At 41.0% G+C, this 24,592-nt stretch overlaps 1 protein-coding gene across 4 annotated transcripts in view; it reads right to left on the reverse strand.

The window, feature by feature from the left end:
- Positions 1-24,592, reverse strand: part of ap3b2 (adaptor related protein complex 3 subunit beta 2) — a 30,568-nt gene that overhangs the window by 1,093 nt on the left and 4,883 nt on the right. The window contains exons 2-26 of one of the 4 annotated variants that reach the window (XM_079567214.1): positions 19,029-19,104; positions 18,414-18,488; positions 17,681-17,776; positions 17,101-17,261; positions 16,944-17,010; positions 15,357-15,539; positions 13,528-13,722; positions 12,582-12,679; positions 11,441-11,495; positions 11,255-11,326; positions 10,978-11,040; positions 10,715-10,847; positions 10,207-10,316; positions 9,948-10,124; positions 9,678-9,864; positions 9,315-9,433; positions 6,045-6,083; positions 4,168-4,282; positions 3,560-3,743; positions 3,321-3,474; positions 2,500-2,587; positions 2,275-2,384; positions 1,103-1,331; positions 777-861; positions 428-525 (exon numbers count right to left, since the gene is read on the reverse strand). In XM_079567214.1, coding sequence (XP_079423340.1) covers positions 428-525; positions 777-861; positions 1,103-1,331; positions 2,275-2,384; positions 2,500-2,587; positions 3,321-3,474; positions 3,560-3,743; positions 4,168-4,282; positions 6,045-6,083; positions 9,315-9,433; positions 9,678-9,864; positions 9,948-10,124; positions 10,207-10,316; positions 10,715-10,847; positions 10,978-11,040; positions 11,255-11,326; positions 11,441-11,495; positions 12,582-12,679; positions 13,528-13,722; positions 15,357-15,539; positions 16,944-17,010; positions 17,101-17,261; positions 17,681-17,776; positions 18,414-18,488; positions 19,029-19,104 — 2,969 coding nt within the window. Of the gene's footprint in view, positions 1-427; positions 526-776; positions 862-1,102; positions 1,332-2,274; positions 2,385-2,499; positions 2,588-3,320; positions 3,475-3,559; positions 3,744-4,167; positions 4,283-6,044; positions 6,084-9,302; positions 9,434-9,677; positions 9,865-9,947; positions 10,125-10,206; positions 10,317-10,714; positions 10,848-10,977; positions 11,041-11,254; positions 11,327-11,440; positions 11,496-12,581; positions 12,680-13,527; positions 13,723-15,356; positions 15,540-16,943; positions 17,011-17,100; positions 17,262-17,680; positions 17,777-18,413; positions 18,489-19,028; positions 19,105-24,592 lie in introns of all 4 variants that reach the window. The other 3 variants (XM_079567213.1, XM_079567216.1, XM_079567215.1) reach the window with 3 other exon arrangements.

Genomic DNA, 24,592 nt, shown 5'->3' on the forward strand with positions numbered 1-24,592 from the left:
CACTGCCAACTGCTAGAAGCTGCTCTAGGCTTGTGTACCAGTATCTGTGGCTCCTGTACCACTGAAAAAAACAAACGTAATCAAGCAGCAGAAAGAAAGTTTGAAGTGAGCAAGACAGTTGTGAGGGACTGGCGAGAAGCGGAGGTTACTCTTACTGCTATGAAGAAAACAAAAAAAGCTAATCGCAGGCTAAAAGCTCGCCACAGCCAGAGGAATGAGTTCGCATATGATGGCTTGAACAACCTGCTGCCGGGAGAGGCTTGTCAACGGTGCAGTTACACCTCCAGGCCCAGGTGGTTGCCAAGGCTGGTGCGATTTATACTCCAGAGCGACTTATATATGTTTTTTTGTTGGGCTGGTGCGACTTACTGTATAATCTGGAAAATACGGTTGTTTAGTAAATGTAGTAGAAAAGGTGATGACCCACCTTGCTCCTTCTTGAACTCATTTTCCGTCATAAAAACAGGCCTCATCAGTTCTCCAACAGGCGGCTGGATCGATACAAAGAACTTCTTGGAGTTCGTGCTGAAAAGACAAGCATTCTCTCAAAGTTCTTTTGTTGTGCATTATTCAGGCTTTCTGAACGTCTTTGAGACACAATAACCTTGGTGATTCTTAGAATAACTTAAAATAATGTGTTTGGGGAAAACAGAGGAAAGCGTCCCAGCTCAGTTTGAAATGATGGCTTAAATGTCATGTTTGCATTATGTAGGGCCTAGAAATTGCATTTTTATCAATTGCTGCTCTTGGGAAGGAGTCATAAATGTCCCTCTCACCAGAGCTGGAAGTTCGCTGCTTGCGTGGAGTCGCAGAAGTCGATGCCCATCACTGCTGTGGTCGTCTCTCCGGCCGCCAGCGTCTCTGTTAAAACAAGCAGACACAAATTTACACTGTTTAACCTCTTACCACCCCCATTAACCAAGTGTATATTCTCCTGTTCGGCTTTACTCAAATCTAAAAGCTTCTGGACTGGAGCTTGCAGCCTATAGGCCAGAGGAACGCCTCATTTGAAAGCTAAGACCTGCAAAAATTGGTCTAAACTGATCGAAACTCATTCATTGATGACTAATTCTGCTAATTCATTTCCCCATTGATTTCTCACCGATCTCTGGGAACTCCTTGACCCTCATGCCGGACTGCAGTTTGACGTCCTCCACGTGCAGACTGCTGACCTCGGAGCTGGAGTTGTTGGTGAAGTGGATTTGAACAGCGACCATGTTTGCGTCGGGGCTGAACGGCTGCCGGCTGAAGCAGTACTCCACCGACAGACCCTCCCCGGTGATGCGGTGAAGCAGCTCGAACGTTTTCATGGAGCCCGACGGAGAAATGGTCTGCAAAAACAAGTTTATTATGAGTTTATTTTATTGCCATATTGCCAACTACTGCGAGAATGTGACACCCTATGGGGGCCGCGTTGTGTTATCACTACGACTGTGAACAAACATATACAATACCATGCGATCCTATTGAGGCAACAGCAGAAGAGAGAGAAAAGACAACAGGTTTGAGGTGGTACGTGGCAAGTTTGCATTGACACTACAGAACTGTAGCTATTAAACTCAAAAGAGAGAACAAGAATGCTTCCCACTAATGGTTTTTTAATGCACATTTCCAACTGTGTGGCTTTTAGACACCACATAATGAAATGTTTCAAATAAGCAACACTGAACAGGAACCTCTTAAACTCCTGCCTTAACTGAGCAAATTTTCTCCAGTTCGACTTCAACCGAATCTAAAAGCTTCTTAAAAAACCCCCGTCAAAATAGCAACATAAACAAGACGTAAATAAGGATGAGAATGCACCAAAAAAAGCATTAAAAAATGACAAAAACAAACAAAACAGAAGACAAAAGCGATGAAAAGCCAAAAAACAGGTGCCAAAAAAAAAAATCAACAAAACAGACGAAAAAAGCTTTATTTTGTAGACCTTAGCTTTCAAATGAGGCATGACACTGGCGTATATGCTTTAAACTCCAGTCGAGAAGTTTATAGATTTGGGTAAAACTGAACTGGAGAAACTATTCTCGGTAAAGGCAGAGGTTTTAAAAGCAGAGTGTGCAGTTTTATGTTTGACTTCATAAACATGACTTATCTATTTGTGTCACAAATAACGATTTTACAGATAGTAATTGTAATGTTCATTCATGAATAGTTGTTTATTTTTACATTTGTAAATGTTGTTGGGAGAGAGGATTATTCTCAAGATGGTTATGGAAACAGAAAACAGAAAGAGCCTCCTAACAGTTGAATGTATACGAAATTAAAAATCCTTACAGCTGGAGCGAGGACGTCATCAGACAGAGACAGTCCTTCGAGGTCCGTGACGAGGCTGTTGGACAGAAAGGCGTTCACTGGGGTCACCTGAGGAGACGAGGCCGGTTCAACTGAGGAATAAATACAAATATTTATTAGTCACAGTAAGTTATCCATTCATGGAAAACTAAAGTCCTGTACAAATGCGGATGATATTATTTAGACAAAAGGTAACAGTAAACTCACAGTCATCGAGGTCGAGTAGAGACATCTCCTTTTTGCTTTCCTTCTTTGTCTCTTTTTTGAGCGGTTTGGATGGAGGCTTTGACTCAACCTGAGAATAGATTCCAGACAGCAATCGTAAATAACACATCTCTGTGCCATCGTCGAAGCAGAATTGGTGGCTAATGTTGAAATCAAGCACATAGGAAAACTCTTCCATTCAAAAAACAGCGGTCTGAAGGATTTATGAGAATATTACACTGAAGGGTTTTAAAGCGAGTCGTTTTCAAAGCAACTGCATTCCCACACAATGCACCTCAGTCAAGTCGCCTAAAAGACCGATGGAAGCCTCGCTGATGTCTATGACCTCTTCAGTTCGTGGACAGGCTGTCGAAGAGTCCTTCAAAATGCAGTAAGTTATTAGGTACAGTAGCTGACCCCATGTGTGGTTTGGTATATGGTGAGAAGTATATATGGTGTAAAATGTTTTGCCCACAACTGCAAAATACGCTTGTAAAACCTCTGGTAAATGAACAACAATCTCACCTCTGGCACCACTGTGGCCAACCCCAGACTTTGGCGTTACATACATATTGTATTTTTTATCACAAACACTAGGGTTTAGCAATATAAATACAGAGATAGTCAAAAAACAAAACAATTCGTCAATTCGTATTTTTGCATTGGCCAAACCCTGAACTGACCATCAGTCCAGAAGCCAGATCATACCCGTACTCTGTCAGTATCAAACTACCTGTTCATAAATAAAAAGTAATAAGTAGTTTGCTAAACACGAGACAGAATTGCACTATGGTATTAGACATAATGCGAAGATTACTACTAACCTTTTTCTTTTTCTTGGTCTCTACTTCGGACTCGGACTCATCGGACTCGGACTCGCTGCTCTCGGACTCGCTCTCAGACTCGGACTCGGATTCACTCATTTTCCTAGTTTTGGGTTTTCTCTGCGGCTTCCTCTCCTCCTCACTGCTCTGCTCACTGCAAACACAGTAGACCAGAGACTTTGGTACCAGGGGACTGTACCTGACTCAGCGTTCCTGTCCCGAAGCCCTGAGATCATTACCTTTCACTCTCCTGCACCGGTTTCTTCACTTCCAGTATTTTCTTCTTCGTGTGTTTGGGCACCTCCTCCTCTTCATCCTCCTCATCGTCGGACTCCGAACCTTCATCGCTCTCTTCGCTCTCTGATCCAGACCCGCTCTCCTCGGATCCACTGCCGCTCTCCGAGCCGCTGCCACTGACCGATTCTGGGAAAGAGAGAGGAGAGAGCCAAAGAACACAGTGTAGTAAAATGTAGCTGTGTTTGTTGAAGTACCAGTTAATTAAAACCGCAGATGGAGGAGGTGATTGAAAAGTATCCATTAGCGGCTGTTCCAACTTTTTTCAAGCTCTCCCAATACCTCCCACACATCCTGATTTTTATCAACAATAGCAGTTTACTCTGCTAATGTGGTGTTGACACATTTTGTCATTTTCTTGTGTTTTAGGTACATTGAGAATGGCTTTGGTCTAAAGTTCATGTATATTTCAAGAAGTAATATGGGTCTTTTCAGTACTTTAGCTTCAGGACTTATTTTGAGTGCTGATTCCAGTTCTGCATTGCTGTTTATCCACATAAACAAATCACCTGTCCATTGCAATGACATTTCTGCAAATCTATAAATGAATTACCACTGTCTGCCGACTCTGTGGGCCCAGACTCTCCCTCTGAGTCGGAGTAAAACGGCTTCTCCACTTTCTTCTCTTTCCTCTTCTCTCGAGCGCTGCATTTGGACCATTCAGGAACCTGCCAAAACAAGCAGCATTTTTTATTTAAAAACATCAAATGCTTGAATTTGCTGGTTTTATTTACTTTGGCTTTACAGACTCGGGCAGGTTACAATAGCACAGCTGACAGTTTATTTAACAACACGCACAGCCAGACCAAGCCATATGAAAGTACAGGGATCATGTCAGCAAGTAAAGCCTACATGACCAGGGGCAGAGGTTGCTAGAGGTTTGATAGGAGCTTTGACATCAAAGTATTTTGGTCAATGAGATACTCAGAGATAGCTGACTTCAGTATTTCTAATGGGAAACATTCGCAAGTTGGTGGATCAGACAGGAGCAATGCAGTATATGACTGCAAATAAAGCACCAACATCAAATCAGGAGTGATACCTATTTGCATATAAAAAGAGTAAAATGGCATTACTTTGACCTCTGGGTTATAGCATAAAATGTACAGCTATGAACGCCCCAAATAAACTGACATGACAGGCGCGTGTGTAGGTAAAGTCCAGGGGTAGCACAGGGCACCCTTAGAAACTAATTATCTAACCACGGTGCCACTTACTGTAAATATGAGCATATTGTGGGTAAATAACACGTTTAATTAAATTGTACCTACAATATCTCACCAAATTACTGGTATAGCAATGTATGGCTAAATGTAGGGTGACCAGATGTCCCAGTTTACCTGGGACAGCCCCAGTTTTGAGTCCTTTGTCCCACGTCCCAATAGATTTCTCTATCACCACTGATTTGTCCCAGTTTTACTCAGTCCCTTTTGTCCCGGTTTTTGGCCAATAGAGCACCCGAAATGCCACACGTCACTTGAAAATGAATGTTTTTTTGCTCATCTGAATATGAATGACCAATTAAAAGTCTCAATTCTAACACCTCATCAATGTGGATTGGTGCATGTCATGAGTCTTTAACAGTTTTACCATTCAGCGCGGGAACAGACTTGGAACGTTTGGAACCCCTGCGGCATATTCTCGAAATGTGTCCCAGCTTTTAAACTGGAAAATCTGGTTATTTTAGGGAAATGGCCATAAGTAGGCACTGACTTGCACAAGTAGGTTTACCTGAGTGCTAAAGTGCTAAAGCTAACTGATTTAGTTCAAGGCCTCAAAACAATGTGATTGCTCCTGTCTGCTTCTCCAAACGCATCTGTAGAGTTAGCTTGTGTTGGTGTTAGCTACCCACAAGCACCACATTTACAAAATACTCTACTGCCCCTTCAAGAGAAGTGTGTCTTTTGGAGTACTTGTGGCTGCCACTTTGTGCTAGCTATACAGAATATATGCTAAACTAGTGAGTAAGTGGCCAAGAGGCATTAACAACCACAAAGTTAGCCACAATTCCCTCTAAAAAACACACTTCTTTAATGGTTTGTCCCAAAGGAAGTAGCTAGGTTTTTGGGATTAGCTTTGGTTTAGCTAGAGGCACAGGTTAGCTTCTACATTAGGCTATGCAGGGGGCAGAAAAGCACAGGGTTTGCTGTTAAAGTTTGTTGTAAAGTGATGGATTGAGGCTTTATTTGTAATTTTTAAAGGGCCCATATTATGCTAAACTGACTAAACCATGTAGTTTGGTCGCTCCTTCATCAGAAAGTTACATGGTGAAAAAAAAAGATCGGGCCGAATGAATGCCACTGGTTTTCCATATATGGTTTTAAGTGTGAAATGCCGATGCTACAGAGTCGGGAAGTGCTTGTAAGGCTGAATGGTGCATAACATAGGACCTTTAAGTGAATTCGGGCTGTTTGCCGCTAACTGACTCACACTCGTTAATGTAGTGACCCTTTCGAGCAGCGCAAAAACCTGGCGGACGGGCAGGAAAAAAAGAAAAGAAAAAACACAGAGGGATGGACGTGAGATGGGAGGAGAGAAGGAGTTTTTAAAATTCAGGAAAAAACAGGCGAAAAGAGGGGTCTAAAAAACAGAAACGTGAGAACAGTTCAAGAGATTACAGAGACAAGACAATACCCCGAGATTATCTGTTAGCGGAATTAGGATTATGGGCAGTGGCCTCCTTCAGAGCGGAGTTAAAACCTGAGCACCCTGAGATTGAATGTGGCAGAGCATGGTGTGATTATTGGCTTTAGCCGTGAAGCAAAAAGGAATTAGACACTTTGACTATAGTGTATCATAGTTAAACCATAATAAAACAGCAATAAATATGAAAACAAATCCTAAAAACCTCAAGGCTCCATGTCATAGTCATAGTAGTAATGGTAATAGTAATGTGAGTTATTTCTCTTGGTACTAACAGAATAGATTTGTCTGTGTTTAGCATATGAAATACTACTGTTCATGGATACTCAGCACTTAGCTCTATGTAATTATAGTCGTGGTAAAAGTTCAATATCAAAACTTGAGAATGAAACAAAGGATGCTGGGTCTGCAGGAGGCCACTGTCACTCAAACATATACTCCAATATAACGAGTTAAATAGTAACTGCAGAAAAACAAAACAAAAACAGTCAACAATCAGCACTTCATAAAAGGCATTTAGAGTGAATGTCTTCATCTGTGACAAAGTGCCCAGGCGTCTGAAGTGGATGGACCAAATGTGGGAGTGAAATGAGAAAACGTGAATGAGACGAGACGGAGCTGTCATGGTTCAAAGCAAGATTCATGCAGTCAAGAGAAAAATAGAAGCTACTCATACAGTGTCTTCCCAATAGTAGAGAGAAGACTTTTGCTGCACAGCTTTGCGAAGAACGTTGCATATTTTTGTTTATGTGTTACCAGGGATTGACTAGTAAATGCAGGAGAAGTGAATGATCGCTGTCAAGACATCAAAACACAAGGATTCCATACACTACCTGTGAAATTGTGTCCTCAAACTTCTAAGCATTATCACAGTCTTCGCTGTCATGCTATGTTCTGAGTACCTCTAATTTCCATATCTCATGGAAAGGGAAAGGGAAGTCAAAGTCATCTTTTAGTAACATAATGGCAAGTGATCACTGGGATCCATCACACCAGTCAAACAGGCAAAGGAAAACAGATGATAAAAAGAAGAGAAGAGTTTTCAAAGTCACAGCAGTCTCACACAGGGCACCTCTCTCCAGTCGCCCAAAAGACCAATGCGGGCCTCGCTGGTGTCTATAACCTCCTCAGTCTGTGGAGGGGGGACAGGCATCAGAAACAAGCTATTAATCAATTCACCAAAATAGTTTCACTTGGATAATACACAGTAGTCTTTAAGTTTAAGTCATGTATGTGCACCTATCGAATTGTTTTTCTACTATAAATCGAATAGCACATACTGTGGTCAGTTCAATATAGAAATGTCTAATGTACATGTTAAGATCTCTGAACACTTTAATACCACCGACTGTGAATGCAACAGAGTTCGGGGACCACTCTATAAGTCAGGCTGCATGATTCATTTCCGGACCACATTGACTGCTAACCTTTTCATTAGCACTAACACATTTACACGACGTCACAAACTAATCTCATTCGCTCCAAGACTCATGGGGGAAACGGGAGGAGTTTGAAACGAGCTTTGGTTTGTTGTCGTGAAAAATCAATACGTTTTCGATTTTCTCTGACCACAACCTTCAGTGTGATCTATATGGAAAGACCTGCTTTGTGTTAAAATAAACGGAGGGAATTCAAAATGGCTGGCAGTGAAGCTATTGGCAATCAATTGTCAGTTTCAATTCCAATTTCTAATGCCTTATGTTTTCCTGCAAACTAATTAAAATGTGCCACGGATAACATTTCACTTATGAGAACTTACTGGCTCAGCTCAAGCCTGACTTATCAAAATATAGCAGGTCGAAAACTGAGCCCGAACTTGGTCTACACCAGGCCAGAGCTACGGCTGAACAAGGTCTTTCTCAAACAGGGCTAAACTGGGTCTAAAGTCAGGACTAAACTAGGTGTTTTTGTACAACTTTCGGCACCTGCACCACATTTTGAGTGTCCCTTTTCTAAAACATTGAGCTGAAAGTAAAAATTGTTAATAACATCAAACAAATGACAAGCAAAATCAAGCCTTGAGGTCGCCCACAAATTTAAAATGTTTTTTTTTAAGGGGGGTGGTGGGGGATACAAATTTGCGGCACACTCAAGCTTTGATTTCTGCACTTAACAACACACACATAAATGCACTGGCTATGAACCGATGGCACATGAAGAGAGCGAGATGGGAAAAGGAGGAAATCGTGTAGCGTAGTTTAGACCAGAGGATGTCAGTGATTTGTGGTAAAATCGATTGTTGTTGTTTTTTGTCCCTGATGTGCGATTGGCTCAAACAAAGAAAAGAGACCGAGATGGTGCTGCAGAGAGGCCTGTTCAGTCACTGCGGCTGCCTTCACACCGGACTCAAACATGACCAAAGACATTTGGATCGGTTTAGGTTTAATATTAAGATCACTGTGCACATGTTAAACTCGTCTAGGAGCATTAACATCGGAGAGAGGAACTGAAATATCTAATTCCCGGTAATCTTTGTTACAATTACAAAGAATGTGAAATATATAGCCACTGGGACATTCTCAATAGTCACTAAGCATCACTGTACTCTACTAAAAATGGCTCAGCATTCACAATAATCCAGTGTGCTTTCATGCTTTTATTTACAAAATCAACTTTATCATAGTGGCCAATTTTAGCTAAACCTTGTGTGGTTTAGCAAGGTGTTCCTCCTAAGCCATAATGGACGAAATCCGATCAGTCATGTCAGAACACATGTCTGTGGTGTGAATGGAGCCTATATTCGTGACCTGTTTCAGTTTGACTTTTAGAAGTACAAATTCTGTTTCCTCCTTGACGACTGCGAGATGTCGGTCTTTACCCGGCATCCATTTGGAGAGCCCAAATAGGATGCGGCTTGTCAATGCGATGCCAATGTGAGTCAATGGAGTATGGCTTTGGGGAGATCATGTTATATTGGAGTAGGTGTGACTTGGTGGGCGCGCTCTGAGGCTCTGCTCTGGTGCACCCCTCGCGCCCCTCTTCTGTGCGGGACGCTTTGGGGTCGTCCCGTGTGTCTCTGTATGTTACTGTTCCCACTGCACGCACAGACTCCTTCACCTCCACGTTGCGCACGGAGGGGTCGGGGGCGGACTCGGGCCAGTCGGGCAGCTCCTGGTAGCCCCCAGCTTTGGCGTTCAGCAGATGGGACAGAGAACCCAACTGGAAGTGGTCTCGATCTGAGCAGAGAGGGGGAGGCAAATAGAAATATGGTCCCTGTGTGTGGCCTTGTTTATTGTCAAGTTGTTTTCACATTATTTCACATTGTGTCTGTGTTATTACATCAACTCTATAAACATAAATCAGGCTTTTATTATACTATGGATGATCTAAAATCTAATATACTTTGCAGAACAAACTACACTAATTAGCAGTCACAGCTATTGCTTCCCATAATTACAATATTAAGAAAGTGTTGCGTACCTTTAAAAGGAGACTCAAGGACCGGGGCAGGTTTCAGGGCGAGGAAGAGCTTTTTGGCATATTTACTCAGAGCCCCACTCTTCTCTGTGGGAACAATGAGCTGCCGGATGAACCGCGCTCGGTCTCGGATGTCGTAGTTTTGGTCGTATTTGGCCAAATTCAGGACGTACTGAGTCAACAGCTTGGTCTGGAAGAGATTTTATATAAACTATTAGATAATACATCTACAATGGGTTTAATTATACGACTTTTTCAAATACAGAATCTGACCTGTTTAGAGTTGGTGAGATAGAGTTTTGCTGCCAGGTTGAGGATTTGTAACTTGACAATGTCCTCTTCGTTTGTGAAGGACTTTGCCATTTTCCTCAGGACATCCGGAGCGATCTTTGGGACGTGCTCACAGTATTCTCCGATCAACCACAGGATACTAGCCCTCGCCATCGGCACCTGCCAGAGTTTGACAGCGCTGTTAATTAAGTATAAATGTTTCTGAAATACTATTTTGAACTGATTTAGTTGTGTCTCAGACCTGAATGTTGTCGATGAGTTTGGCCATGTGTTTGATGATGTCGCTGTGTTTCTCCGGCTGCATCTGCAGCAGCTTCTTTATCACCACCACAGACTCCGCCACCACCAGCTCTGGGACAGGACAGGAGACATCAGGGAATAAGCAATGGTCTGCTCATTTATGCCACACATTTGACAAAATACATGTACAACATTTGAAGGAATATAATTTTTACTTTGATGATATAAGTTTTCTCCATGGTTACACTTGGAGGTAATAAACTATTTCTGTAGCTACATCTGCCTCGGGGCAAACTGATACTGAGACTATTGCTGCTGTTATGTCCCTCTTCAACCACCATCAAAGACACAAAATGGCAATGCAATGAATGGTGTATCGTACTGTATGAAACTGTCAAACTTTGGAGTAAACTATCTGTGGAACTGAACCAACCATTACTGTAATAAACATCACAGTAAACACATTTAAAGCTCACAGTTTCCAAATAAAAAAGTGACGTCTGTCTCACCGTCTCTGTTGGACAGCAGCTGCACCAGACCGTTCAGGCATGTGTCCCGCACTTCCCCGATGTTTGTGGCACAGCGGCCGATGGCTTGGATCGTCGCCGCCACAAAGTCCTTGTCCATGCTTTTAATGTACGTCTGAACACAGAGTATCATCATTATTGTGGTGAACTGCTGCAGCTACGGTCGCACAGGGCAGGCGGCTGGAACCATGTGAAAGCTTTGGGCACTTTGAGAAATCTTACATTTTGTTTCATGTGATATTTACCTGAAACTCTCGGAGGATAGTGGAAATGTTGGTCTCATTCGCTAAATTGGTCAGTACCTCCAGCTGAAAAACAAGGCATTACATAAGGTGCTGTGAATCGGAAAACTGAAATAGGACCACATTTTCTTATCTGCTGAAAAACCCATATATAATAATAAACTAATGGGGATTTTGAAGGCTTATATGCTCAAGTTAGCATTGCAGGAGTGTTTATGCTGTGGCTAATGTAAATCTATGGATCTACACGCTACAGACACATGATAGAAACAAGTCAAACCTTCAGAATTTTGATCTGTGTTGGGTCTGTGGAGCGAATGTAAAAACTCTTCAGATAAGGTTCAAACATCCCCTGAAAGATCGAGACACAAGCTGCATTTACAAAACAAGGACCTCCGTTTTTTATTAGTTATACATGAGTAATGAGGAATATCCAGTTGGTGCACAGAGTGAGTTGATTGCTTACCCTCCTCTTGATGGTCATCGTGGCCACGTTTTGAAGAACGACAAATTGGACCTCACTGCAAGACAAAACATAATGGAGTTATTCCGACATATTGCATTTTCTCCAAACAAAACTTAAAAGGGGAGTATTCTGCTTTTTGCTTTTTACAGCTGAAACAAGTTATTGGTTAAATAGATCCATTCATTTTTTAAGTCTATTGGTTCAAACATGCTTCAACATAAATATCAATAAAGGCGCTTTATGCATCTTTCTATTGATGATAAAAAAAACACTTTTCATGAGAGCGTATTTGATCTTTTAGTGACCCTGACTACCGTGATCTAAAGTAAATGTCATGCTAACCACTCATGCAGCCATTGGGTCACAATAAGATCAATTATGCACAAATATCAAGATTTTTCATTTCACATGAAAAGGTCCATGATGCACCTTTAATAACATATGGCATTCTAAACCTTATTATGACGTTTAAACGGTTTTATATTTGAGAGAAAACCCCACAAGATTCTCCCGCCGCTTGAAAGATGGCGCCATTAACCAGACGCTCAGAGCCAGGGGGACACCCGTTCAATAAAGACCTGCCACTGCGGGCTGAGTGATGACCTCGACCGGCCACCGTCGTGCCGGCATCCGTCTCCGTGGTTTATGGATGCGTGTTTACCACAGTCTCCTCCCGTTTAATTTCATTTTCTGCTTCAGGGCTGAGGAGATTTAGACGCACATTCGGTCAATTTGCAGTCGAGGCGCCGGCTTACATTTCACCGCGTTTCACGATTGTTAGTATATACCTTTGGTTTGGGTGAATACTTGTTTCTGATTGGCAAATGCAAAACTGCGAGTGAGCAGTACATTGATCATTGAATTAGATCGGCTTTTAACTTTGAATGTAAGCAATGAAAGTGGTGCTTGTTTGGTTTGTTTTTTGTCTCTTCATTTGGGTTTTATTTAACACACATGCATCCGTCCATTTTAGCTGAATTCAACAAAGGACAAAAGGCAACCAAAGGAATTCAGAGAACAGAAATTGCAAAATACCTAAGACGTCCCATTACAAGTAGGAGGCAAATTTGACTCCTGCCTATCCACTCGAACCTACTACTGCACAATCGCTCCCCGTCTGCCTTCATGTTGTCTCTCATACCTGTGACTTCTCAGGAGTCGGACCAAAGCCTTCGCGATCACCCCGACTTCAGCTTTGGGAGCGAGATGGAAGTACAGCTGGGCCACTGCCATCACCACCTTCACAGAGACAGACGCAGGATATAAATAATACATTTGTGATTGGATGTTGAAATGTCGGTGGTGATCAAACATTTACGGCGCAGCCTTTTTGAGCTTTGACTACACAGTGATTCGCTCAAGCAAAGTTTGCCTCCTCACTGCGAGCAAAGAAAACAGAGATACGCGCTTTAATGCACATTTTATTTCTCAATACAGTGGAAGTCGGAAAACCCCACCCTCCACTGTGCCTTCTAATCAGAGGTGGACGGGAACAAAGTACGTTTTTGAGTCGTGTTTTTGTAGAGAACTTTTCACACTTACTCCTCTGCATTTGAAAGATAAATATAACACTTTCAACTCCACTACATTTATATAAAAGTGCCAAAGCTCCAAAGTGCATTTGTCCATGTGTTTAGTTGATTTTATAAGCCTGATAATGCTCACCCTATGAACAGTAGGTGGCGCTGTGCAGACTTAATCGCCACAGACTCAAGACAAGGAAGACTTTTGTCCTCATGTGATGCCACAAAGAGGGTGAATTTGTACTTTGAAAATGTAAATATCTACAAAATTATCTACAACACTTCAGTACTTTCACTTAATAATAACCTACACATACTAATTTGTCAGAGCTTTACTTTTATTGGAGTAATGTGTGACCAGTAGTACTGTATGTATGTACTTATATTCCAGTAATCAAGTTTAACCACCACCGTTTCCTCTAATGCTGTTCTAAAGTGGATCAAAACTAGTAAAAAAACAACAACACCTGGTACAGGCAATGGAGCATGTTGAAATGTCTTAAGGGAAACAAAGCTATAAGCTATAAGTCTTGGTATATATCTCAGTGCAGTGGCAGGACTCACGGCGGCGTTCCTGCTCTGCAGCAGAGGTTTGGTGTTTCGCAGCAGGAGCCTGTGGTCCGGGTCCATGACGTACGGTTTCCTTTTGGCCAACGCCTCGACCTTCTTCTCCTTCTCCTCCTCCTCCTCCTCCTCCTCATCTTCATCAGAGCCATAAAATGTCTTCCCATCGGTGTTGCCTTCCTCCAGCAAAGACTCCTGTGGGTGTTAAAAACAGAATTATGGGTCGTAAACAAACTGAGAACTCAATACAGGCACAGGGTTTTATTCTTTTTGGTATCTCTAACGAATAAATGTCCCTTTCACTTTTGAGCTTCTGCAACCAAGACGACCATAAACACGCAGAACATGCTCCTCCTCTGCTGCAGTGTCTCCCATGTGCTTTGAAGGATGGGTCAAATGCAAAACATGTTCTACTTTAACCTACTTTTGGCATATAATAAAATTAAAAGTGATGGGGGATATACGTCTTCAGGGCATCACTCCATCAATGGGATGAATCATTTTTCAGATATCTTCACTTCGGAGAACATTTTACAAGACACGTAGCAAGAAATATGACTTTTTTCCCCTTAACTGCAAGTTTTGTGCCTTTAGGCGCCTTGCACATTTTAGCCAATTCTCAAGTTATTAGCAGGGCCGCAATAACTCTCTTTGCGGTGCGTATGGGAATGCTTCTTTTAATTGAAGGACAAAGCCATAACAATCTTTACAGCCTATTTTTTAAAAACTCATTGTGGTTGTTTACTCATGAGACAAGACGCTGGCAGGTGTTGTTGAAAATAAAGAAAGCGATTTCGCTTTTCAGATTTATGAGCAAAGTGTGGGCAGGGCAATTAACAACTGTGACAAGTTTAGTGAGCTACATTACCAACAAGACTAAATGAAGATGTTGCCTTTTGCCTCCATAAACATGTGTTTATTTCCGGTTGATGTTTGATTTTGCTTTTTCCGCCAACCCTTTTTATATTTTAGAGCATGCAGCTTGTTAGACTTTCTTTTTTAACAAGGGCTTATTATGCTTTTTACAGGTATTTGGTAATAATCTCACTCATCTTTATAACCATCTTACACTTTGTAGGTTCGAAAATGCAATATTGATCTAAAACAGCAGAAACTAGCCAAATAAAAACAGAAATATCAAGCAGTTTCACTTCCTGGTTTTCACAAGATCTCCCCTAAAGCTCCTCCCATCCCTCCTTCCCTTGCTCTCCTTTGCTACGCAGCTGTTTCATTAAAGAGAAAAAAAAGAAAGAAAGGTCTGTAGTGGAGCTGTAGTGAGGCTAGAGCAAGAGCTGGAGAGGTGAGTCAAGCATTTCCTGGACATGTATCTTTTATGGGAACTGCCACCGTGATCCAAAGAGCAAGATTACTCAAAGATGCGCAAGTGGGTCAAAACACTGCTCCAGGTATGTTTTTGATGAGGGTAATTAAAAAGCTTTAAAATGTTGATTTTGCATTATACCCCCTCTTTAACTAATTTGACTATTAACTAATGACAATTTCATGAGGGACCACTCTATTGAATGGGCAGGACAGGCAATATATGAAAAAAGCAGGATTTGTGATGATGCATCTTTTAACTATGCAATTCATTAGAATTTATATATTCATAGAGTGGCAGTAGATGTTATCGCTAAGCTCGGACTATAAACTACACAATACGAGTGGCTAAAACTCTAGGTCAGAGCCGTCTGATCTAACTACTAATACTTTACCTTTGCTTTTACAAACACGAGCGTCAGCTGATGATGATGAGTAATATAAAGGCAAATACAGTTAATAAGAAATGTTTCTGTATCAGATTTATAAAGTGAAGAGTGAAGACTTACATTGACGTTGGGGTTGAGAAACTGTGTCCTGGCGTAGCGCGTTAGCATGTTGATGATCACCACCTGCCCCCACTCCTCCACATCGATCAAGAGGTTGCACAACTTCCTGTAGTTTTTGTGGATCAGGTCGATGCGCTCGGGACACACCTCTTCAAACGCCATCACCACGCTGCCCGCCACCAGCTGGATAAATGACAAAAACAACTCATGATATGATTTTGTATTCATTTTTATCATCGTAAAATGACATGATATATCTAACAATCTTATAATAAAAACAATTTACATTGAAATAAAAATAAATAAATAAATTAACAAGAATGAAAGTACCGAAAATACCGATACTGGGGGTTAATGCCCCAATTTCCTCCAGTGTGAGGTCAATGAAGTCTTATCTTTTCTTGCAATTGAGACGTTACATATCAATTATTAAACTTTTAATAAACTGCAAAGGAAAAAACCTTAAACAAGGATCACTTGTTATTTAACATTGTTATTTAAACAACTTATCATATTACAATTTATAAATATTTCAGATCAGTCTATTCTTTAACAGCATTTCATAAACACTTAGCCGCTCAATTTTATTTTATTAGGCTACTTTAAGTGATCCAATCATAGTTTCTGTCCCAGCTGTGATTATTTAGCATTAGCATTAGCATACTGCTGCTAGCATTAGCAGGCTGCTGCTAGCATTAGCAGGCTGCTGCTAGCATTAGCATGCTGTTACTAGGTGCGGCCTTTTGCGTGATGATCAAGAATATCTTTGCGGAGGTTAAACTAACTCAGCATTTGATTCTCCAGGTCCAGACCTTCAAAACAAGGTGCAGCAGGTCCACACACTGTGGTTTAGTGAAAGCTGTGTTTTTAAAACATGGAGAGCCAAAACAGGTCCGTTTTGGAATTGATACCGGATATTGTATTTTTCCCAGTATCGGCTCCATTATCCGATACCACTATTGCAGTGGTTTGGGCCCCCAAAGCTTAAAAAAATAAGTACATTAAAAAAATATATATTTTAAAAGGAAAAAGCCATTTATTCCCTAACTGTATTACTTGAAACCAATTTTAAACCCCAGTCTTTCCTAGATGTTGCTTTTTATGGGAAAATTCAAATGACTAGGATCAATTATTTTCTATTTGGGGGCCCTGAGAGAATTTCGGATCGACAAGCCACAAGGCCACGATGTTCTGGACTTTGGGAATGGCTGCAATATTGGATCGGTGCATCCCTACTTTAAACATTACATGTAGAAATTGTGAGAATGTTCCATCTAGTCATTCCTGTTTTTTGTCCTTGTAACTTTGTACAAATGAAGTTTGTATTAGTTTTTTCTCTGCTAATCCTCTGAAAGAGATCATTTTATTAGTCAAATTGCTTTAATTTCATTGCACAACTCAGTGACTCATTTGATGAACTATTCGCGCGGGCATATGCAAAACAACATGTTCATTTAGGAAGACGTGAGTAAACAAGTCCAGAGGCAGCACAGACTGTGGAAACAATCCAGGCGTTTGAGCTTTGGATTTGCGTTTGTTCAAGGATAAAGTTAATATTGGAGCAGAGAGAAATGGCAGGCGACAAACCGTGGTTTTGTCGGCGAGAAGTTTCTCAATGACTTCGATGAGCTGGTCCTTCTGTTCAGGATCCAAACTTTCAAACGAGAAAAGGACAGAAATATCAACTTAGATGATAAATATGAACTACAATGCGACGTGTTCACAACGATAATAAAAGCTGTACCTGTATAGTTTGGGGATGGCGTGCGCGGCTGTCTTCCTGACGTACGGAGACATGTCTGAAGCTGCCTCTTTGATGGCCAGCATCATGATGGGGACGATGATGGTCACTCTGATACTGGACAGCACCCTCAAAGCACTGGCCCGGATCAACTGGTTTGGGTCCTACAGACAAAGCAATTTTATAAAGGTATTTGATCTAACGATAGCCTTATAATGTGCCAACAAACACCCTATAGCAACGTATATTAAACAGTTCCCAAAATTGTCTTAAGAATGAGCTGCACCGCACATGTTAAATGTGCCTGGCTGTTTAACGAAGAAAAATCCCCATCTGGCCTTTTTAATCGCATCCAACATGCACCCATTCTTTACTCCAGATACAAACATATCAGAAACGTCTTCAGTTCTCTATAGTGACCAAATTGAAATGCAATACGAAGTCTTAAGCCTCTCTCTCACCCCAAAAGGCAAAGTGCAAAAAAGTTTTAGACCTCGTTAAGAGTTCCCACCGTGGACCTAAATCTTCACGGCAACAGTCCCAGAATAATAAAACCTTTTCTTTTCTAAATCGGACTCTTTACCTTTAAGCCTCTCTGAAATGTGGAGATTGACAGCAGAGCCAGGTCCTGCTGCTCCTCGGCATAACGCACCAAATACACGTACACCAACTTCTTCACCTGCGAGATGAGCAAAGAGGCAATTATGTAGATTATAGAAATAGCTTTTACAGTGATAGGAGATGAGGAGGGGGAAAAAAATGTCTTGTTTAAAGCGAGATAAAGGGGAAGGTGCACGGAGGCTGGCTGCAATTCTAGAAATGTCTTCTGACGGTGGGACAAAGCTGGAAAGAAGGTGTAGAGACTTTGTCAGACTGCCTGGAAAAACATTAGGTCTGAAATTAGGCTCCTTCTTAAAGGAATAGGCCACCGTTTTTACATACTGAGATATGTTGTTACCTGCTTAATCCGCTTAGAAAATCGACCTGTTTAATTTTGTGTAACTATACTGAGATCATGTAACTCTTCACGTAACTGTATTTAAACAGGGAAAACGTGGAAGAGCTTGGTTGCTTCTAACTTCACTTCTGTTTGGCCCCATAGAGGAGAGGCTAAATGCTAACACCATCTGTTCTGTTTACGTGACTGAGCGCACGCGTAAAGACCAGACAGGTATGAAGCTCAGGTAAGAACATATCTCAGTATTGAAAAACGGTGGCCTGTTCCTTTAATGAACAAATAAACAAATTATCACCTGCAGAGAATGGCAACAAAAAGGCAGAAGAAAAGGATATTATCTGTCGCACTTGTCACTGACCTCAATATTTTTACAAGCCACGTTCTTGACCACCGCCGGGAAGAGATCGGACGCGTTTTTACCTCGAGCGATCATCTGTGTGGAGGAAGAAACGAGATCACATTATGTGGATTTTAAAAATGTATTGGCCTTGACATACGGTGCGCTCTCAAAGTCAACCTGAAACGTAGCAGCAAACAAACCATTTGCGTGTCGTCAATCTAGTCAAAGCAATAGCTACGCTGAAACCATTCCAATCATTTACTCAAGAAAAGAGGCGTGGACCAGGCCTAAGATGGCACAGAACCTCTGGACTTTTTCCATCTAATTTCATGCCTGCGACTCGTGCAGGATGTTCCAGCAATAATGAATGAAGCGGTGACGGATCCGACACAGATTATGAATATTTAAGAGCTGACTGTGCAGCGCTGTTTTATCATCTCCAACAGATCTCCACTTTTAGCCCTGAGAAGAGGCGTTTGGAGTCTGCTACATGTGTACAAGACAAGCGCTATAATTGCTGATGGAATAAGTGGCATTATTACCTAACACAAAGTTGTTGGGAAGGTACTTCTACTTGCTGTAGAAACACTTCGCTTTTTTCTTCAGCAAACATTTAAAAATTGTCAAACTCACAGCCACAATCCTCTTCATGGCCTCGAGCTTCAGCGAGTCCTTGTTACTGTCCAGCATCTCCTTCAAGTCGTCGTGCCTAAAAGAGCAAAATGGCACAAGAAAAAAAAAGACGAAATTACCCACCGTTTGTACAGTTTTTATGTGACCAAAGAAAGAGCCTCTGCTGTGCAAACTTTCATTTAAATTCATTGGGAAAGTCGCTCTGACCCAGAAATGTTCACTTTGAAGTCGCCTTTTTGGAAATTATGCAAACTCCTGATACTGCGGCGCGAGAGGCGAGTAATTGGCAGCAAGTTTAATCCCACAGAATAAGTTGACTTTCTTAGCAACACAGTTCTTCATGCTTTACAGAGGCGGAAATCAAAGAAACACGCTCTTTTTTAAATGCCAGGCCGCAAATATAACTCACTATTGTGCCTGTTAATCAGCCGACTCACTCAAATTTACATTTCAGTTTATCTCTGTTCTGTTGTTGCATTATGCCCAGGGGCAGACTGAAGGAAGTGTGACTGCCAGTCTGCGCCGACAGCTCTCTGACCATCACACAGTCACGCTGACACAAGCAACAACACAAGAATATCATCTGCTATAATAGGAGTTTTTGTGGTCACGTAATATAAACTGAATGGGTGAGTGCATCCGAGGGTCATGTTCAGCAGGTGCAGGTGCTCTTTGAGGATCTCAAGGACAATGAGCTTTAAAAACAAACAGGGTTTTTTATTTAAGAAGGATGTTCTGAGCAACAATAGGCAACTCCTGATAAGTATAATTACACTTACCAAGTATTATAGTAAGAAAAGCATTGCAAAAAAATATCCAGAGCGTGGGGAAGAGGCCTAGTCACACAGGCAAAGTGTAAAAGTAAACTATATACTATACTGTACTATATACTACAGGTGCTCGTCATATAATTAGAATACCATGGAAAAGTGCATCTACTTCTGTTTTTCAACTTAAAATGTGAAACTAATATATGATATAGACTCATGACATGCAAAGTGACGTCGAGCCTTTATTTGTTATAATTTTCATGATTATGGCTGACAGTCCATTTTTTAAATATTCAAATTTTATGAGATTTGGGGTTTTTACAAGCTGAGCCATAATACTCAAAATGATAACAAATAAAGGCAACATATCTCACTGCCTGTAATGAGTCATTTATTAGTTTCACAGTTTAAGTTAAATAACAGGTATAGAATAACATGATATTGTAATGATATGACGAGCACCTGTATAATATTGTAAATCACTTTGGGCTGTTCGAGTTGTAAATGTGCTATGGACATAAAATGGACATCGGTCATCGACAGGTACAGTGGGTTGAGGTGTCTTGCTCAAGGACACAACAACAGTATGCACTGATAGATGAGTGTGTGCGAACATATGAACCAACTGCGCTAAAGCCACAATTCCACCATTTGGGATCCATGATTTTTTGTAAAACATAATAAAGCCAATAAATAATAATCATTTATTCAGCCAATAAACATAAACAAACACAATGCAGCACATCACAGGTACCGACTGCAAAGATCACTTTTCTCAATATGTCACAGAACAAGTGAGAGACAAGTCCGGATGTCCTGGAGCCTCCACACCGGGAAAAGTTCTGTCTTATCTAAAATATTAAAAACAAGGGAGGGGCTGTGTAAAACATAATGATTCCATTTTAATGCTTTAATAGTTAAAGTGCATCAAACTTCTAACAATGAGTTTTCAAAATAAAGTCCAGTTCACTGACACAATTGAGTTTCAAAATAAAACTGATTTTCTAAAAATGATTTGGCGTCAAATCATTTAAAGGAATAAACTTTAAGATTTACAATATGGGAGGGGCCATGTAAAACTTCAAGGTTCATGTGCATTGGGCATGTAGTACTTTAATACATACAAAGTGCACTAACTACACGTATATCAATGAGTTTTAAAAATCAAAGTCTCCTTGAATTATATGATTATATGTTTTACAGCAAAACGGCTTTTCTATAAGTGATTTGGTGTTAACATTTTAAGAGGAAATAACTTTCGGTTTTACAGTGTACCTTTTTTTTTTCTCTCGTGTTTAACATAAATGTGTCAACCAACAATGGTATGTTTGCATTGGGTGAGCAAAGAGAGGACAAAGAGGCAGGTCTAAGCGGAGGCACGTCCGCTCACAGGAAACATGATGAAGTCATTCTGTCATTGTGTTAACTGTGTTAATCGTTCCACATTTACCTTTAAAAGAACAACAAACACTACATCTGTAAACCTTTTGGTTTCACTCTCAGTCTTCTAAATGCTCTATTGTCCTACAGACCCTTGGGGGATCGCCTATACACACATAATACAGTTGAACTAAAGTTTTCTCTGTCTCTTCACTCTGCCAAAACACAAGACAACTCCCACTGCAGTAAGTACCTGAACTACACGCCATCTCCTACCATCAAAACTCAATCATAAACCTTTGAGACAGTGAGCCCCAGAGACACAGACAGACACAGATTGGAAATAAACAGATAGATAGAGGAGAAAGAATAAAACAAATCATTGACATTCAACACAAATACTGAATTTCGCAGAGGCCTGTCCTCGTAAAGAGAAAACAAAAATAATGTCATTTCACAGACCTGGCATTTGACTGATGTCATTATGAGTAAATCCTTCCAGAGGCCTGTTGGACTCACCTTAGTCACACTGTGTTTGCTGAGTCACTGAAAGAGACAGTCAAGTCACTAAAGGCAATGAAACTTAATGTGATCACAGCCTGCAACACCACCTGTTCTTCTATAGGTCTGAGAGGAACAAAAAAGGCTCATTGAATTTAAGAACAAACTAGGGAGGGAAGTAATAACAGTAGTAAGCGAGGCATAATAGTTTTTAGATCGTTTTGATCGTGGCTTTTATGCTCGTGGCTCATTGCCTGTAGATTTGGGTTCCTGTGTTAAGTGTCCTGCTTTGGTCCCTCAGAATCACCCAAGTGTTAATGACCGCAGTGCGTTAAATACATTTGCCATGTCACGCACGTCAGCTCTATAATCATCAAACGCCGTCCAATTAAAAACCTGACACTCTACGGAGCAGGAGTTCATACGGGGACTATTTAGGGACCGGATCTGTATGAATTATAAGAATAAACTTAAAGGCAAAGGGGAACCCCCGGGGCACAACTGGAAATAAATTCATAAGGGTGAATAATCTCTTCATTTTGTGCTGCAGCTGTTGATTTAAGTCAGTTAAGGTCACTACTATGCCTGATTTTTTTTCCTCCCTTAGACTTATATTGGCACCTGCCCTACATTTTTTGGCGCCATCACATTGCAGAACGAGAACCTAACCAATTGACCTTTCGTAAAACCCCGCCCCAAAATGGTCATTATCCGATCAGACCTCATAGCAACCGTTGCTACCTGACGTACCCCGGATGATCTCCCATAAACTGACGGAGCAAGGCCTGTTTCTTCCCTTTCAAAACCGATAAACAACGTGAAACTAACTTTTTAGCCAAGGTGACACTCGTTTACCATCCGTCTCGCCGTTTGCCAAGAGTTTCACGAGCTGTCGTTGCTGGACATCGTCTCAAATCCACTCCGATAGCAGAAAGAGTCCAACATATTGGGTTGCCAGGTCCAGTATGCGGTAAAGATAAAAAAAAGTCCAAAATCTCAGTACCAGCACCCTTAATTCAAATGTGTACATACCTTCCCTTTAAAACTGTGTCATGTGATTTCGTACCAAACACTGGCTTTATTCAATTACTTATTAGAGGGTGTATAAGCATGATTACGTTTAGTTGAGAAATAACAAAAGAGTGACCCGACCGAGGGCTGTTATTCTCATATTTGAAGTTCATCATGTGTCACTTCCTTTGTGAACTCCGACACTGACTTCATTAAAGGGACTAGATGCAAGTTGGTCATTTTATGCTCACTACAGCCACCTCAGGTCTTACGTGTAACTGCAGTCTCTATATTAAAGGGGCTACATGCAAGTTAGCCATTTTATACTCACTACTGCCACCTCAGGTCACACGTGGCGTTTTCTGTTACCTGCCTGTCGAACAAATCAACTTCAGAGAACATTGTGTTATAGAGCAATGGTGGCATGGAATTCTCTCCCACAATTCCTGGTTTGTGGGAATCACAATGTTAGTTTTTCCAAAAGACTTAGACTGTATGCACTTACTTTGGAGTAACTGGATTATCTATGTAATGACTTTACAATGAGCTATGTCAACTGAAATGTTTTTGTTATATTTTATATGATACCCTGAGAGTGGTAATATTTGTTATCATAGAAGAGCTTATGTTGTTATATTGTCATGTTCAGTAGGGCTGAAATAGCTAATCGATCGGTCGACAAATAATCGATTATTGAAATAGGTAACAACTATTTTTGTCAAAAAAGGGAAGGGAGAGGAAGAAAAAAAGGACAAAAGAAAGAAAATTTACTAAAAATAAAAGAAAAAGAAGAGAGAAAAAAAAGAGGAAAAAAAAGGAAAAGAAAAAACATTTACCATTTCAATACTCTATTCACAGCCAGTCAATTAGTTGTGTAAATAACGGATGGATTGATCGACTATCAAAATAACGGTTAGTTGCAGCCCTAATGTTCAGTGTATATGTGTTGTGTTTCGTTGTGTGTGTGTGTATTTGTCTTCATCATTTGTCTTCAGGGAAGTAGAATACAGTACAACGATGGCCAGATTGGAAAGACAAAAGTGGCAGCAGCTGAGGTAGTATTGTAGAATACTAGTAGAGCAAAGTACAGTCATTTTTGTCTCATTTGATGCAGTACTTTAGCAGGTGAGCACATTGTCTCCTAACTCCTATTTTTAACCGCCTTGTCCATCGCTGCCTGCTGTTTGATGCTCCTTATTGACTAATGAAAAGCTCCGTGCCACACGAAGCCTGTTTGAAGATAAATAGGACACTGATTAAAACCGGAAACGCCGGAGTACATTTCGCTGAAAACATTGGCCCGGTCAAACTGATGCCATCGACAACATCCTTCGCTTCGCCGCAATGGGCTCCACTAACAACGCGCTGCTAGTGAAGCTAATGGGGCTGTAATGGCACATGGAATTAGTAATGAAATTAAAAGCTAAATGGCTCGCCACCATTTTACAAACACACTACTGCGTAAATGAGTTCCCCTGCCAACAAAAACATGTGCAGCAGGGTCCTGAATCTTAAATGAGAAAACATTCTAAACCAGTGCTATAGGTCCAATAAACCCCGATATTGAAGCGTGAATTCTCCGATGCACACGTTCACTGTAACCCTACACTGTCATCTCTCATTACTGTGTGGACTCTTGTCTCCTGTCAGCAAACCACCGCTGAATTTACAAACACCAGTGAATTATTTAACCCTCCGTCTTTCAGCCACGATCGGGTTACAAGGCAGTCCAGCAACAGGAGATTAGCAAAAAGGTCGAGACAGGAATAAGTTAATCATAGAAGTTTGTCCAAACCTTTCATGAGGAAATATCGACAAGAAATGAAATAAGACTAAAGCAAGACTAGCCCAGGCCCAGAACAAAGATGGAAGTGGTGAATTATTGCCTATTAAACCTGTGGC

The sequence above is a fragment of the Gobius niger genome (assembly GCF_951799975.1).
Source record: "Gobius niger genome assembly, chromosome: 12".
Lineage (NCBI taxonomy): Eukaryota > Metazoa > Chordata > Actinopteri > Gobiiformes > Gobiidae > Gobius > Gobius niger.